At 39.8% G+C, this 13479-nt stretch overlaps 1 protein-coding gene across 1 annotated transcript in view; it reads right to left on the bottom strand.

The window, feature by feature from the left end:
• Positions 1-13479, bottom strand: part of LOC126162133 (glutamate receptor ionotropic, kainate 2-like) — a 179665-nt gene that overhangs the window by 116359 nt on the left and 49827 nt on the right. The window contains exon 4 of the mRNA XM_049918427.1: positions 13101-13242. Coding sequence (XP_049774384.1) covers positions 13101-13242 — 142 coding nt within the window. The remainder of the gene's footprint in view (positions 1-13100; positions 13243-13479) is intronic.

Genomic DNA, 13479 nt, shown 5'->3' with positions numbered 1-13479 from the left:
GCACAGCCAGTGAACTGCACGAGTATAAGTGTTGGCTGGAACGTAGAATTATTTCGATGTAACGACATTCGGGAATTAGGAATATTCCGATTTAGCAGTTTGGAACTTAGAAATATTTTGAACAGTGAATTCTAGTATAGCTAGCAGTGACTGAACTTACGTGGAGGTGAATTTCGTTATTGTGTATAGTTTTGAATGGATTTATTGAACTTCAGGAATTTAATTCACTTTTAGTGATTTGGTGCACTGCACAGTGCCTTTGATTTACACTTGTTACTGCCTGCGAACGCTCTGCTTGCTCTGCTAAGCCAGTCACTTGATTTCTTATTGCTTTAGTGTGTTTAAATATCAGCCTGTATGAGGCCACCATTTGAAGTAGCATTGTGATTGATCTGAGTAAATTTATTAACTTTAATGCTGTGGTTAGGCCTAATCATTATTCTGATGGATCGTTCCTCTACTATTTTGTTTATTTTCTTAATCTATTCATTATCGTCACTGATTATCTCTGCTAGATTAATGTGCCTCATGAGAGGTCCATGCTCCTAAAAGAGCTAAAAGCGACGGTGCGTAACCGAATCCCTAAAGAACAGCTAACCACATTCAAATCTGAGATCGTGTGATCGCCCTTTGGTGATTAGGTGGCAACATTGTGATATGCTGTACCATAAAAGGTACTCACTTCTTCATTCACCAGCAACGCGATTGGTGTGGCATTCTGGCCCATCTGTCATGCTCCGTTCTGGGAGAGATAAGTAAAGATAGATTCGATACTTAAAGTACAATATCGATATCTGTAACCTCATAATGTGTATCGTCAGAAGGTAATACATAGTACTCGTCACTCTTTTTCTTCTTTTTAGTTGTTTATTAGACGAACCTGACACTGACGTGCTGTATGCGAAGGTTCAAACTTAATTCTTACGAACTATACAAAAAAGAAGAGAATTATACGAGAAGAAGCGGTGAATTTTGTGAATCTACTGGACTTTTACTACGCACAGAAATCTCTCTCAGTTAAGGAAGTACACATAGATCTGTGTTTGCTTATTTACCGTTTGTGATATTTTTCATTAACCGGAGGGAAAAGTCTGAAATTCATACATACTTTAGTATGGCCGTACTCGTTTTCTGTACTTCATATATGAGGAATGGTTGGAAACATGCAAGATGATAGAAAACTTTTAAAACATTTTAATTGTACGAAGAGAATCTACATGCTGCCAAGAAAATATTAGATTTAGACGTAGTGCCAGAAATGATAAAACGTAAATGTAAGACGTTACACACTCCTGCACTCGAGAACAAGAAGAGAAAAGTACGACACGGCCGTAAAAAAATATTAATTGGGAATTTGTCGCTCAATAAAGGTTTGAGCGAGGAAAAAAAGAAGATGGAGAAGTAATAAAAGCCAAGAAAGGGTTAGGAAGAAGCAGTTCCATTACCATGATTCATCGGCAGTTTGTTGTTGTTGAAAACGTTACTAACAACGAAATGAAAAGACAGCATAGGCTCAGTTAAAATTGAAGCAAATGACTGGCTTCGACTCGTTTGGATACCGGGAAACTTTAGGATGTCTCGAAGTTGTATGTAAAACTCCTGTATGGTCTGTATTACAATTTATTATACAGAACAGAAGCGATCATTTGTGGCATGCATTCAACAAGTCCTTGGTAGGTTTCTGAACTTTTATGGTATCAGATGTCTACACACAGGTCTCACAAGCCGTCTGAATTATGGGGCACTGGTTTGCAAGTGCCGAGCTGACGCCCAAAAGTATCCCAGAATTGTTCCATCTAATTCAGGTTAGGTGTGTCTAGTAACCAAGACAGTAACGTGAGTTCACTATTATGCTTCTGAAACAATTGTACAACCATTATGGTCTTTTGACACAGACAGTTGTCCTGTTGGAAGATATCATCGCCATTATGGAAGACAACCTGTATGAATGAATGAAAGCGGTGCTTTGGATTACTACCACAGTACCCATGGAAGACCAGACGCATGTTCCTCATAGTGTAATATTGCACCCATTGTTCCATATCTGTAGTGCAGTGCATGTTCTGAGCAGCCATTAGTAATGGACAAAGGACAAAGGAGAGAACCAGTGTAGGTCACATTACGCCAGGTTCCACCCTCCCTCTCAAGATGAAGCCCTCCCCATTCCCCACGCAGCGTTTCCGGATTTCCCCCCAACCCCTCCATCTCAGGTTCAACATTAATGTCATCCATGCCCTGTCCCCTCCCTCCCACCTCTCAGTGTCCGCCTCGATCCAAAATGGTGGATCTAGCTTACTTGTGTTTCAAGATGTTGGATATGCGTGAGGAATTGTTGTTAAACAGTTATTGTGAATCTTAAGGCTTGCATAGTTTCAAGGGCACTGACCCATGATAGCTGAGGCAGGGTGACAAATCTTTGAGAAATGACTATACAGTTTCTTAGCAGCTCTACCAGGAAATAACTCCATACAAAGTACTTAATTTGGAGTATAGTCAGTGGAAGAGGGTGACAGGCAAGTCCCATGTGTCTTAAAATTGTTCGGCTAAGAGAGACAACGCTGACAGAAAATCAGGCACATCACAAGGCCTTGAGATGAAAGCCCCTTCATCTCACTTTCTCCAGGAAGCAGCCAGTACCTCCTTCTAGGGGAGCCGTAAAAATACCCAGAATCTCCAGAAAAATAAGCCAGATGGATAAACAGAAGACGATCTTCTCATACAAGAGAACAAATGATTTCGAATAGACAGTGTATTCAAATTGGCTACCTCGAACGTCAGCGGAGATAAAGAAGCATAAAATGAACTAAATTCACAATATATTGACATGGCTATCATAACCGAAACGAATATAAACAGGTATGATATGATCTGCAGTGGAGGCCATAAAAAGAAAAATGCCTGTACTGGAATTGACGTTGTGTGGAAGAAGACTTTAATGAGCAAAATACATTTTTCCACCTTCATCAATGAACAAATAATTATGCTCAGAACAAAGATACCAAGACGGTATCCATTGATAATGGAGTAGGGATGGGACGATATTCTGAAGAATACTACATTTTGCGAAGAATCCTGTATAAGATAAAGAGAAGTGATTATTTGATGATATCAGGAGATTTAAATGCAAGGATGGAATACCTCCATGGCAAATGTTATTGGTTCTGAAGGGGAAAATGCAACAGATAATAATGGATACAGCATGAAGATGTTCTCATTAAATAATGAGTTAAGGATATTAAACACTTTCTGGAGGCATAAACAGATCTACAAATATAGCTGGCAAGGGAGAGGCTTATCCACAATTGTAGACTATTTAATAGCAAATATTAAAATTTGGCCTTTAGTGCAAGCCACAAGAGTAGACAAAGATTCAGTATCTCTTCAGACTATTTGTTATTGTCCTCAAAACTAAAACTGCTTTAAAGATGGAAGACAATTTCTAAAGAGAAACAAAATCATGGTGACACAACTTTTAAAGTACATTTATTTAAAGAAGAGAGCATCTGGTTACCATATCGGAAAGGATTGAAGAGTACATAAATTTAAATTTAAAAGTGTATAACATAATCAGGAAAGGAATAATATAAAGGAAGTAATATCTGAAGTAGCAACAGAAGCACTTGTTATAAGAAAGTAAAGCAAGCTTCTTTTAATGGGTCTGTGATTCTGATGAAATATGTAATCTTACTGAAGATTAGCAACAAGTCTGATTAAAAGTGTGTTATAGGAAACAGAATAGTAAGAAAAAGAAACCCATATTGTTACAGTAACCATTGAAGATCTTTAGAATAAAGCGAAATGCGTTTGGTCGTAATAAGACCTTCATTACAATTGCAAAAGACGGTAACTAACCTATACAACTTGCATACCTTCAACTGCAGAAAAAAGAGGCCGAAAAACAAAGAAGACAACCAGAAAATTGTTAAATTCCCCAGATGAATAAGATAAGAGATTGAATCATGAAAGAATATTAGCAGTAGTAGAAAAGACACTCAGGTAAAACCATAAGTGGAATAAAATATATTACAGGTAACGAACACGAAGTAAAAAGAAGAAGACAAGACAAAGCACACAAAAATCATGAAACATTCAAACAGAGAATCTAGAAATAAACACTATTTCTGAAAGTAATTGGTTACAAAAGCCTCTGCTGAGATGTCCAAGACATATAAATTATTCTTGGTGAAGCACACAGGAATATAGACTTAATGACGTTGAAAGAACTGCAAGACGCAGTAATGTACAGCAAGAAGAGGAAGATTGCAACATGTAACAAGATTGACACTGCCCTGATAAAATATGCACCAAATATTGTAAAAATAAGAATACTCGATTTTAGGAATATGTGCTGGCAAAGTGGCTATACACCTGACGAATGGAATATAGCTCAAATATGACCAATTTATAAGAAAGGAAGCAGATATAAATTTTAGAACTAATTACATATAATAATTGTGTACTAGAAATGACTGTTTCCTATCGCTGAAACGATATTAGATGCCAACCATAGCTTCTACAAAGGAAAATCATTCTCAGGCTGTCTCGTCACTATGACACAGCCAATAGAAAAATACCATGAATTCAGTTCACCAGCTTCTCTTGCCTTTTACTGACTACGAAAAGGTATTTGATAAAATGAACCGAAATAAACTGTGAGAAATTTTAAGAAACAGGGGGATCCTATTTCATCTTATAAGAGACATCCAGTGTTTATACACTGATAAGCCAAAACATTATGACCACTGCCCACCGCGACGTTGATGTCACCTGATGGCGTTGCGGGCATGTGGCACGATAGCAAAAGCATACACCCGGAACAGACACGGAAGGGCATCACCCTAGTGAAGATATGGGCAGCAAATAGGGAAATACATTGATATGCGCGACTTTGGCAAAGGGCACATTACTATTACACGGAGGCTGGGAGCGGTTACTTCGAAAATGGCGAAGCTGGTCGAATGTTGACGTACATTGTCGTGGGTATTTATGGAAAGAAGTGTTCGATAGTGAAACTACCACTAGGCGCTAAATGGCTGGAAGTCCACGACTACTCACAGAACGTGGGGTTCGGAGACTTGTCTGCTCTGTAAATTAGGATAGATGGTGATATGCGGCATCTATGCTGAAAGAGCACAATGCTGGTGCATGCACAAGTGTTTTGGAGCACACCGTTCGTCGTACATTGTTGAACATGGGGCTCCGCAACAGACTACCCCTAAGTTCAAATGGCTCTGAGCACTATGGGACTTAACATCTGAGGTCATCAGTCCCCTAGAACTTAGAACTACTTAAACCTAAATAACCTAAGGACATCACACACATCCATGCCCGAGGCAGGATTCGAACCTGCGACCGTAGCGGTCACGCGGTTCCAGACTGAAGCGCCTAGAACCGCACGGCCACACCGGCCGGCCTACCAAGTGTTCACATGTTGACTCAACGACATCTTCAGCTGCGACTGCAGTGGGTACGGGATCATCAGGATTCGACCTTTGTTCAATGGAAACGGGTCAGCTCTTCATGTGAATCACATTTTAGCTACACTAGGGTCAGTTCTTCATGTGAATCACATTTTAGCTACACTAGTGTCAGCTCTTCATGTGAATCACATTTTAGCTACACTAGGGTCAGCTCTTCATGTGAATCACATTTTAGCTACACTAGGGTCAGCTCTTCATGTGAATCACATTTTAGCTACATCAGGGTCAGCTCTTCATGTGAATCACATTTTAGCTACACTAGGGTCAGTTCTTCATGTGAATCACCTTTTAGCTACACTAGGGTCAGCTCTTCATGTGAATCACATTTTAGCTACACTAGGGTCAGCCCTTCATGTGAATCACATTTTAGCTACACTAGGGTCAGCTCTTCATGTGAATCACATTTTAGCTACACCAGGGTCAGCTCTTCTTGTGAATCACATTTTAGCTACACTAGGGTCAGCTCTTCATGTGAATCACATTTTAGCTACACTAGGGTCAGCTCTTCATGTGAATCACATTTTAGCTACACTAGGGTCAGCTCTTCATGTGAATCACATTTTAGCTACAGTAGGGTCAGCCCTTCATGTTAATCACATTTTAGCTACACTAGGGTCAGCTCTTCATGTGAATCACATTTTAGCTACATCAGGGTCAGCTCTTCATGTGAATCAAATTTTAGCTACGCTAGGGTCAGTTCTTCATGTGAATCACATTTTAGCTACACTAGGTTCACTCTTCATGCGAATCACATTTTAGCTACATTAGGGTCAGCCCTTCATGTGAATCACATTTTAGCTACACTAGAGTCAGCTCTTCATGTGAATCACATTTTAGCTACACTAGGGTCAGCTCTTCATGTGAATCACATTTTAGCTACACTAGGGTTAGCTCTTCATGTGAATCACATTTTAGCTACACCAGGGTCAGCTCTTCATGTGAATCACATTTTAGCTACACTAGGGTCAGCTCTTCATGTGAATCACATTTTAGCTACACTAGGTCGATGGTCGTCTCCACAAACGCCGTCACAGAAGTGACCAACGGCTCGAAACGTGCAGTGCCCCACGTACGCAGGCTGGTAGGAGTATTATTGTGCTGTCGGAGACATTCTCCTGCGCTTACTTGGGACCTGTGGCAGTAATCGAGGACACACTGACACAGCGAACCACATGCATCTCTTCATCTTGATGTCTTCCCCGACGGTGATGTCATTTTTCAGCAGTGTAACTGTCCGTGTTTCTGAACCTGGTTTGCGGAGAATTATAGTGAACTCACGTTGATGTTTCACCAAACAAATCCGCCTGATGTAAATCCTTCTGAACCCATCTGGATAGATATCGGGCGCCGTCACCGAGTTCTCATCAGCGGCCCGTTATTTACGCGAATTACATGATCTGTGCGTAGATGCCACGCACCAACAAACTGTCGGATCCCTGATACGCAGATTGAGTAATGTATTTCGTTCTAGAGACGGAAAAACAAGCTACGAAGCAGGTAGTCATAACGTTTTGGCTCATCAGTGTATATGAACAACAAAATGCAAATAAAAGTAGCCGACATCAAGCATAATATGACTGCAGTAAATCAAGGAGTTAAGGAAGGCTGTCCCCTTTCACCCAATAATAGAGCACAGACAATAAAACAAGTTAAAATTAATAAAGTGGATATAAGTGTTCTGTATTTTGTTGACGAACAAGACCCACTCAGTGAAACTTAAGAACGAAACTGACAGGCATATCACAGGAGGAGAAGTTAATAAATTTAAGTATTTATTGCGTAATATTATATACATGGCAAATAATGAAACGCAAAATAAGTGGGATACATTTAACAATTTCTATGGAACTATACATAGAACGTTGAGAATGAAAGCGCACAGAGATACTCTGCTGACGTTCTGTAAGGTGATACATATACATGCACTGTTCTATGGATGTGGAAACGGGATCCATAAGAAGAAAGATGTAAAGAGAATAGACATGTATGAAATGAACTTCCTTAGATACAAGACTGGATGTAATTTAAGGGATAAAAACAGAAATGATGACATTTGAGCGGAACTGAATTTGAAAAACACAACTGACACAATAAAATAATGTCAGATAAGATGGAAAGAACACGTAAAAAGTATGCTAGATAGAAGAATCACTGAAACAATATTAACCAAGAGGCAAAAGATCTTTAACAAGATGAATGAAGCAATTGTTTAACAAATGGAGGCAGAATGGACCAAAATGCCCAGTTAGGGATACAGATGATGATGATGATGACGAAACAATTACACTGGGACAGGTAGCATCATGTGAGCTGGACAAGGCTGCATCCAACCATGTAGGCTAAGTTGAAACCAGTGACATGTAGTATTCTGAGAAATGTGATTATGGTGGAGAAAACTAAGAGCAGAAGTAAATGGTTATTATCAATAACAACCCTAGTTTAAGAAAATTAAATTCATCTGTCTGATTCATACCACATTCCTCTGTAGGACAAGAGAGACCTGTGAGGCAGCAATCAACTAAAGTACAACAGAATAGACGTGCTTGAATACAAAAATCTGCAATGAGTACACAACATTAAGAAGTTACTGAGATACCAGATAGAGTTAGGCAGTATATTCAGAAACGTGTGTGCAAAAAAGTTAAATGAAATCAGTATAATATAAAGGCTGGGGCCATATGAGTGGAATATTTCGACAACTCAAGATATACTGAGATAAGACACCGAGTCCTCTAGCCACTTGGCCAGCTGTGAAGAATTGCATATTGACACATCTGTCATATGTCTAAAAATGTGTTTTATTTATATAAACCAAAGCTAAATCTGTTTTTGGTATTAGATCTTCAGTAAAAATTTTACTTATAGTCCAGTGAAACTGTCAGAAAAAAAGCCTGTACCTTGCAAAAGGTGGGGTAGAAGATTTTATTTTTTTAACTCGTTCATATTGTTGGAAAGGTTAGAAAACCAAGTTTTGCCAACAAAATTTCTCTTGGGCAAACTTTCTGCAGTCACAAAACTTGGAAAATTTCGGACTTTTTTCAGTTTTTTCAAAATATCTCAGTTTCATTTGCTCCTATCGCTTTGACGTATATTTTCTTTTTTAAAGAGCACAAAATTCTCTACAGATTTGATTCTTACCATTTTTTCTACTCCCAGTATCTAAGACGCTACAGCACGTCAAAAAATACCATTTTTTTCAAATTTCGAGCAAAGTGGCAAATTACCTAATTTTTGTACACTGTTATTTCAGTTTCTATTTGTGTAGTATAAACATATTACTCATCATGTTATTCATTGGAATTTACCATCTCACTCTGCTGCAGGGCCAGGACAAACAGCATGATATTCAGTAACTACGAACACATTCACGTTGGATTGTGTTACAATATGTAATACGATTGCATGCAGGTGCCGTACATTTTCTACAGTTGATTGACGTTAATGATCAGTTATAAGAAAAAGTATGTAGGAATTGTTCTTTAGCGGACAAAAGCGTATTTATTCTTTGGCCTACGTTCCAGTGGAAGATGTGAAGTCAGGTGGACCGAGTAAATTTTTTGTCATTGATGGAGGGTACCTTATCCACAAAATGACTAGGACTCGAAATGTTTGCTTCAAGTCAATAGCCCAAAGCTATCTTTCTTACCTGCAACGTCATTTTGGATCTCAGTTTGCTATTGTATTTGATAGGTATCCATGTGAGGGAGACAAATGTAGCACAAAGAGTGCTGAGAGGATCGTAGGTCCAAAAAACATTCTTCGGTTGACGTTGTGGTTGAATCGGAGATGATGAACCAAGCCCCTCAGGACAAGTTCTTGTACAACGAACGAAACAAGATGCGTTTGATCACACTTCTTAAAAAGGAATTTCTGGAGTGTAGCATTGAATTGCTCCAGGCACAAGAAGATGCTGACGTTATGATTGTAACATCTGCCATTTCAAGAACTTAAGATTTTGGAAGTGTTCTCATTGTAGGAGAAGATGTTGACCTGCTTGTGCTCATGACCAGTTTGGGGCAAGGCATTGAAAACTTATTTTTCTTAAAGCCAGGGAGAAGAAATGCAGAAGACAAGTGGTTTTCCACTGCAGCTTGCAAGTTTGACAGTGAATATATTCTGTTCACTTACGCTGTTAGCGGATGTGATACAACATCCGCTTTTTTTGGTCAAGGAAAAATTAAGTGGTGCAATATTGTTGCGAAAAATGAACACCTAATCTCAGCCCTTTGCACGTTCAATAAACCACATGCTACCCGTGTAGAAATAATAACAGTAGGAGAACAGGTTACTATCGCATTGTATAGTGGAGGTATCAGCAGTTCCCACACACTAGACCATTTGCGGTACCAGCTATTCGCCAAGTCTGCTACAAAAAGCAAACTGAATCTTGCACGGTTACCAGCTACACAAGATTCTGCACATCATTCGTTGCGGACTTACCAAGTCCAAAGTTGCATGGGAAACTGGAAATCTCCTGAGAAATGGGGCTGGAATCACAGTGACCACGGTCCAATACCCGTTATAATGAGCCAAGATCCAGCACCTGAAGCACTTCTTCACATTGCTACATGCTCAAGCAAGCTGAACTGTGGCGGAGCGTGCTCCTGCAGAAAAGCGAGTTTGAAACGTTTTTCAATTTGCAAGAAATGTATTGGGGTCAACTGTGAAAACGTGCCAAAATTTTTATATGAAGACAATGAAGAAGACGTTATGGAGGATGTTGAGGAAACCGCTGACGAAATCAACGAACTTGCTGAGGCTGACTCGCTGTTTAAAGAAGAGGTCAATCTGGGATCAACTCTATGTACAGACCCTGAATCCGTAACTCAAGGTATTTCTGGTGACACGAACCTGACCCATCAAAACGTTGGAAGTGATTTGCTCATATCTGTCTCAAGTGCGCTAAAGTGCGATATTACATGTATTGCACGCCCATTTTTTAGTAACTGACAATGCATTTTAATTGTAATAAAGCTACTTATTTTTAATGCCAACTGCGTGGCTTTCATACACAAGAATAGTTACCTACCTAATTAGGTTGCCTATTGCAGCTAACAATAGTTCAGTTTCCTGAGACAAATTATTTTGTGTGCGTGTGTGTGTGTGTGTGTGTGTGTGTGTGTGTGTGTGTGTATGTCTCTTAATGATGTAGTTTCATATTTATAGTTTTACAAATACCAGGGCAGAGGTGCCCCATAGTGAACTTGAGGTAGTGATGTAAGAATCACAGTATTTGGGTGCCCAGCAATCTTTATGTTGCATACAGAGAAATTGAATACCTGAAAGTGAGGTGGTAAATTCCAACATATAACATGATGTATAAAGTATTTATACTACACAAACAGAAACAGAAAAAATAGTGTTAAAAAATAAGGTATCTTGCCACTATGCTAAAAATTTGAAAAATTGGTGTTTTTTAAGGCGCTGTAGCGCCTTAGATATTGGGAGTAGAAAAAAATGGCAAGAATCAAATCTGTAAAGAATTTCGTGCTCTTTAAAAAAGAAAATAGACGTTAAAGCGATAGGAGGAAATTAAACTGAGATATTTTGAAAAACTGAAAAAAGGCCGAAATTTTCCAAGTTTTTTGACTGTAGAAAGTTTTCCCAAGCGAAATTTTGTTGGCACAACTCGGTTTTCTAATCTTTCCAACCATATGAACGAGTTGAAAAAATAAACTCTTCTACCCCACCTTTTGCAAGGTATATCTGCAATTTGACTGGACTATTGTGCATAAAAAATTACAAAACGACTGTTACTGAATTTCTCTGCTATGCAGGACTGCTCTTTAGATTTTAAGAAAACCATTCGATTAAGAAATGCAATTATTTTGCATCTTGCAGTCTCAAGTCGCAGTCTGTTAATGAACTGGCTCTCTTTTCATTGTTGCTCATATGTATTATGATATATTGTTGTCACTGACTATTTTACACTTGATGCATTTTAGATTATACATTGCTGCAGACGAAATATAACTAACAAGGATACCTACATCTCTTTCTAATCTTGAGTAAACAAGTGATACATACATTCACAGGTGGCACTACACGCTATGGCACACCACATCTGAGGCAATGGCCACGAAATAAATATTCTTGTCATATGATGTATTCGTTATATTGGAGAGGCATAGTGATATCAAGAGGTAAAACCTTGTTTTATAATTTTCTAACAAAATGTTTTCAGAATTTCTGAGACACTGAACCATGTGCCGATGGCCGATCATAGTAACATTTTGTAGCAGAATACTGGAACACAATAACCTTCCTGTAACTTGCAGACATCTCAGATACTCTACAAGTAAACAACTAGTTCTTCTGTAACTCAAGGAGGAATAGGATTAATAGTCCTATCGAACTTCCTAATATATGTAAGAAATAAGAACTGCTATGCTTTGAACCACATTGAAAGACCTTGCTGTTATTTCAACTAACCATTTTTAAATACTTTTTTAAGGTCATCATCCAGCCAATGGCAATAAAATACCAATGCCACCATCCATTTCCGATATCTAGAAGGCCAAGGTGGACTAAACTCGTTATCTAAGAGTGAGAGGGGGGAGGGAGAGGGTTGGTGAATTTGACTTTGAGAAGGTGGGGGGAGCTCTGGCATCGCTGCATGGCGGATGGGGTGACGTATATAGGAGGGGGAAAGACTAGCAACAATGCAGCATGCACTTGTTTTTGCCTTTCCCTATTACTGCTGTTCGTCTATGGTGTATCCAGACCCGAGCACTGACCTGGCGTAACAAAGAATATGATTTATCTGACCAGGGAACACAAAATGGTTTAAATGGCTCTGAGCACTATGGGACTTAACATCTGTGGTCATCAGTCCCCTAGAACTTAGAACTACCTAAACCTAACTAACCTAAGGACATCACACACATCCATGCCCGAGGCAGGATTCGAACCTGCGACCGTAGCGGTCGCGCGGTTCCAGACTGAAGCGCCTAGAACCGCTCGGCCACTCCGGCCGGCCAGGGAACACATTTCCTTTGGCCAATGACCCAGTCATGATGATCCCTGTCCACAGTAATCGTAACTGACGCTGCCATTAGCGCGGCATGGGAACACACACGTTCACCTGCTGTGGAACCCTATGTTCACGAATGTGCACTGAACAATGTACACAAGAATACATCTATCTGCACTAGCATTGTACTCTGTCATCAGATCTATTTCAGGCCGCTATCTATCTTGCTTTACAGAACTAGCAAGTGCACCACCTCCACGTTCTGTGATGGGTGAGGATATCCAACTACTTTTCGCATACTTGTGGTCTCAGAGTCCTTCAACCAATTACATGGATACTCATGACAGTAGCACGAGAAAGTTGGCAAGCTTCACCATTTGTGAGATGATCGTTGCGAGATGCCGGCCCATAACCATCTGCCCTTTGTCAAAGTTGCGTATGTCAGTGTATTTCCCCATTTTTGGCCCTTATCCTCCGTAGAATGATTCACTGTTCGTTGCTGCTCCGTTTATACATTTTCCTTCCACGTCATATGCCCGCAGTGGCACCAGATGGCATTCAATTTCTCGGTGTGCAGTGGTCGTAATGTTTTGGTCTGTCAGTGTAGTTCATAGTTTGTTGAAGAGCTCATGAGGTTTCAAACGCACCAGGGAGGTAAGTAAGTACGACTGGTAGACCTCCGTCAGCTTCACCTCGGCAGCCTGTCGCAGTACTGGCAGGATCATGTCTGTGTCACAGTCCAGCACCAACCGCGACTCTGACGACTGCTTGATGGCCTTCAGCATTGGTCTGCAACAAACCCAAATCCAAATTCAGTGAATGTTAAATAAATGTAGGTGTTGCTAAGCACTATAGCTGTCTAATATGACCAAAGAGAACCGAACAGACACATTGGCAAAGTCGCAGTGCTGTTACTATCATCCTGTCGCGTGGAGCCATATAGTAGAGATGACTATTACAGTTGTTTTTAAAGAGTAAGGCTGTTCTGTGGCAGACGGTGACTCTCCATGCAGCAACTTTGTAGTC

This window comes from Schistocerca cancellata, chromosome 2 (genome assembly GCF_023864275.1).
Source record: "Schistocerca cancellata isolate TAMUIC-IGC-003103 chromosome 2, iqSchCanc2.1, whole genome shotgun sequence".
In the NCBI taxonomy this organism is placed as follows: domain Eukaryota; kingdom Metazoa; phylum Arthropoda; class Insecta; order Orthoptera; family Acrididae; genus Schistocerca; species Schistocerca cancellata.
The sequence above is the reverse complement of the archived record's forward strand: the minus strand, read 5'-3'. Positions and strand labels throughout refer to the sequence as shown.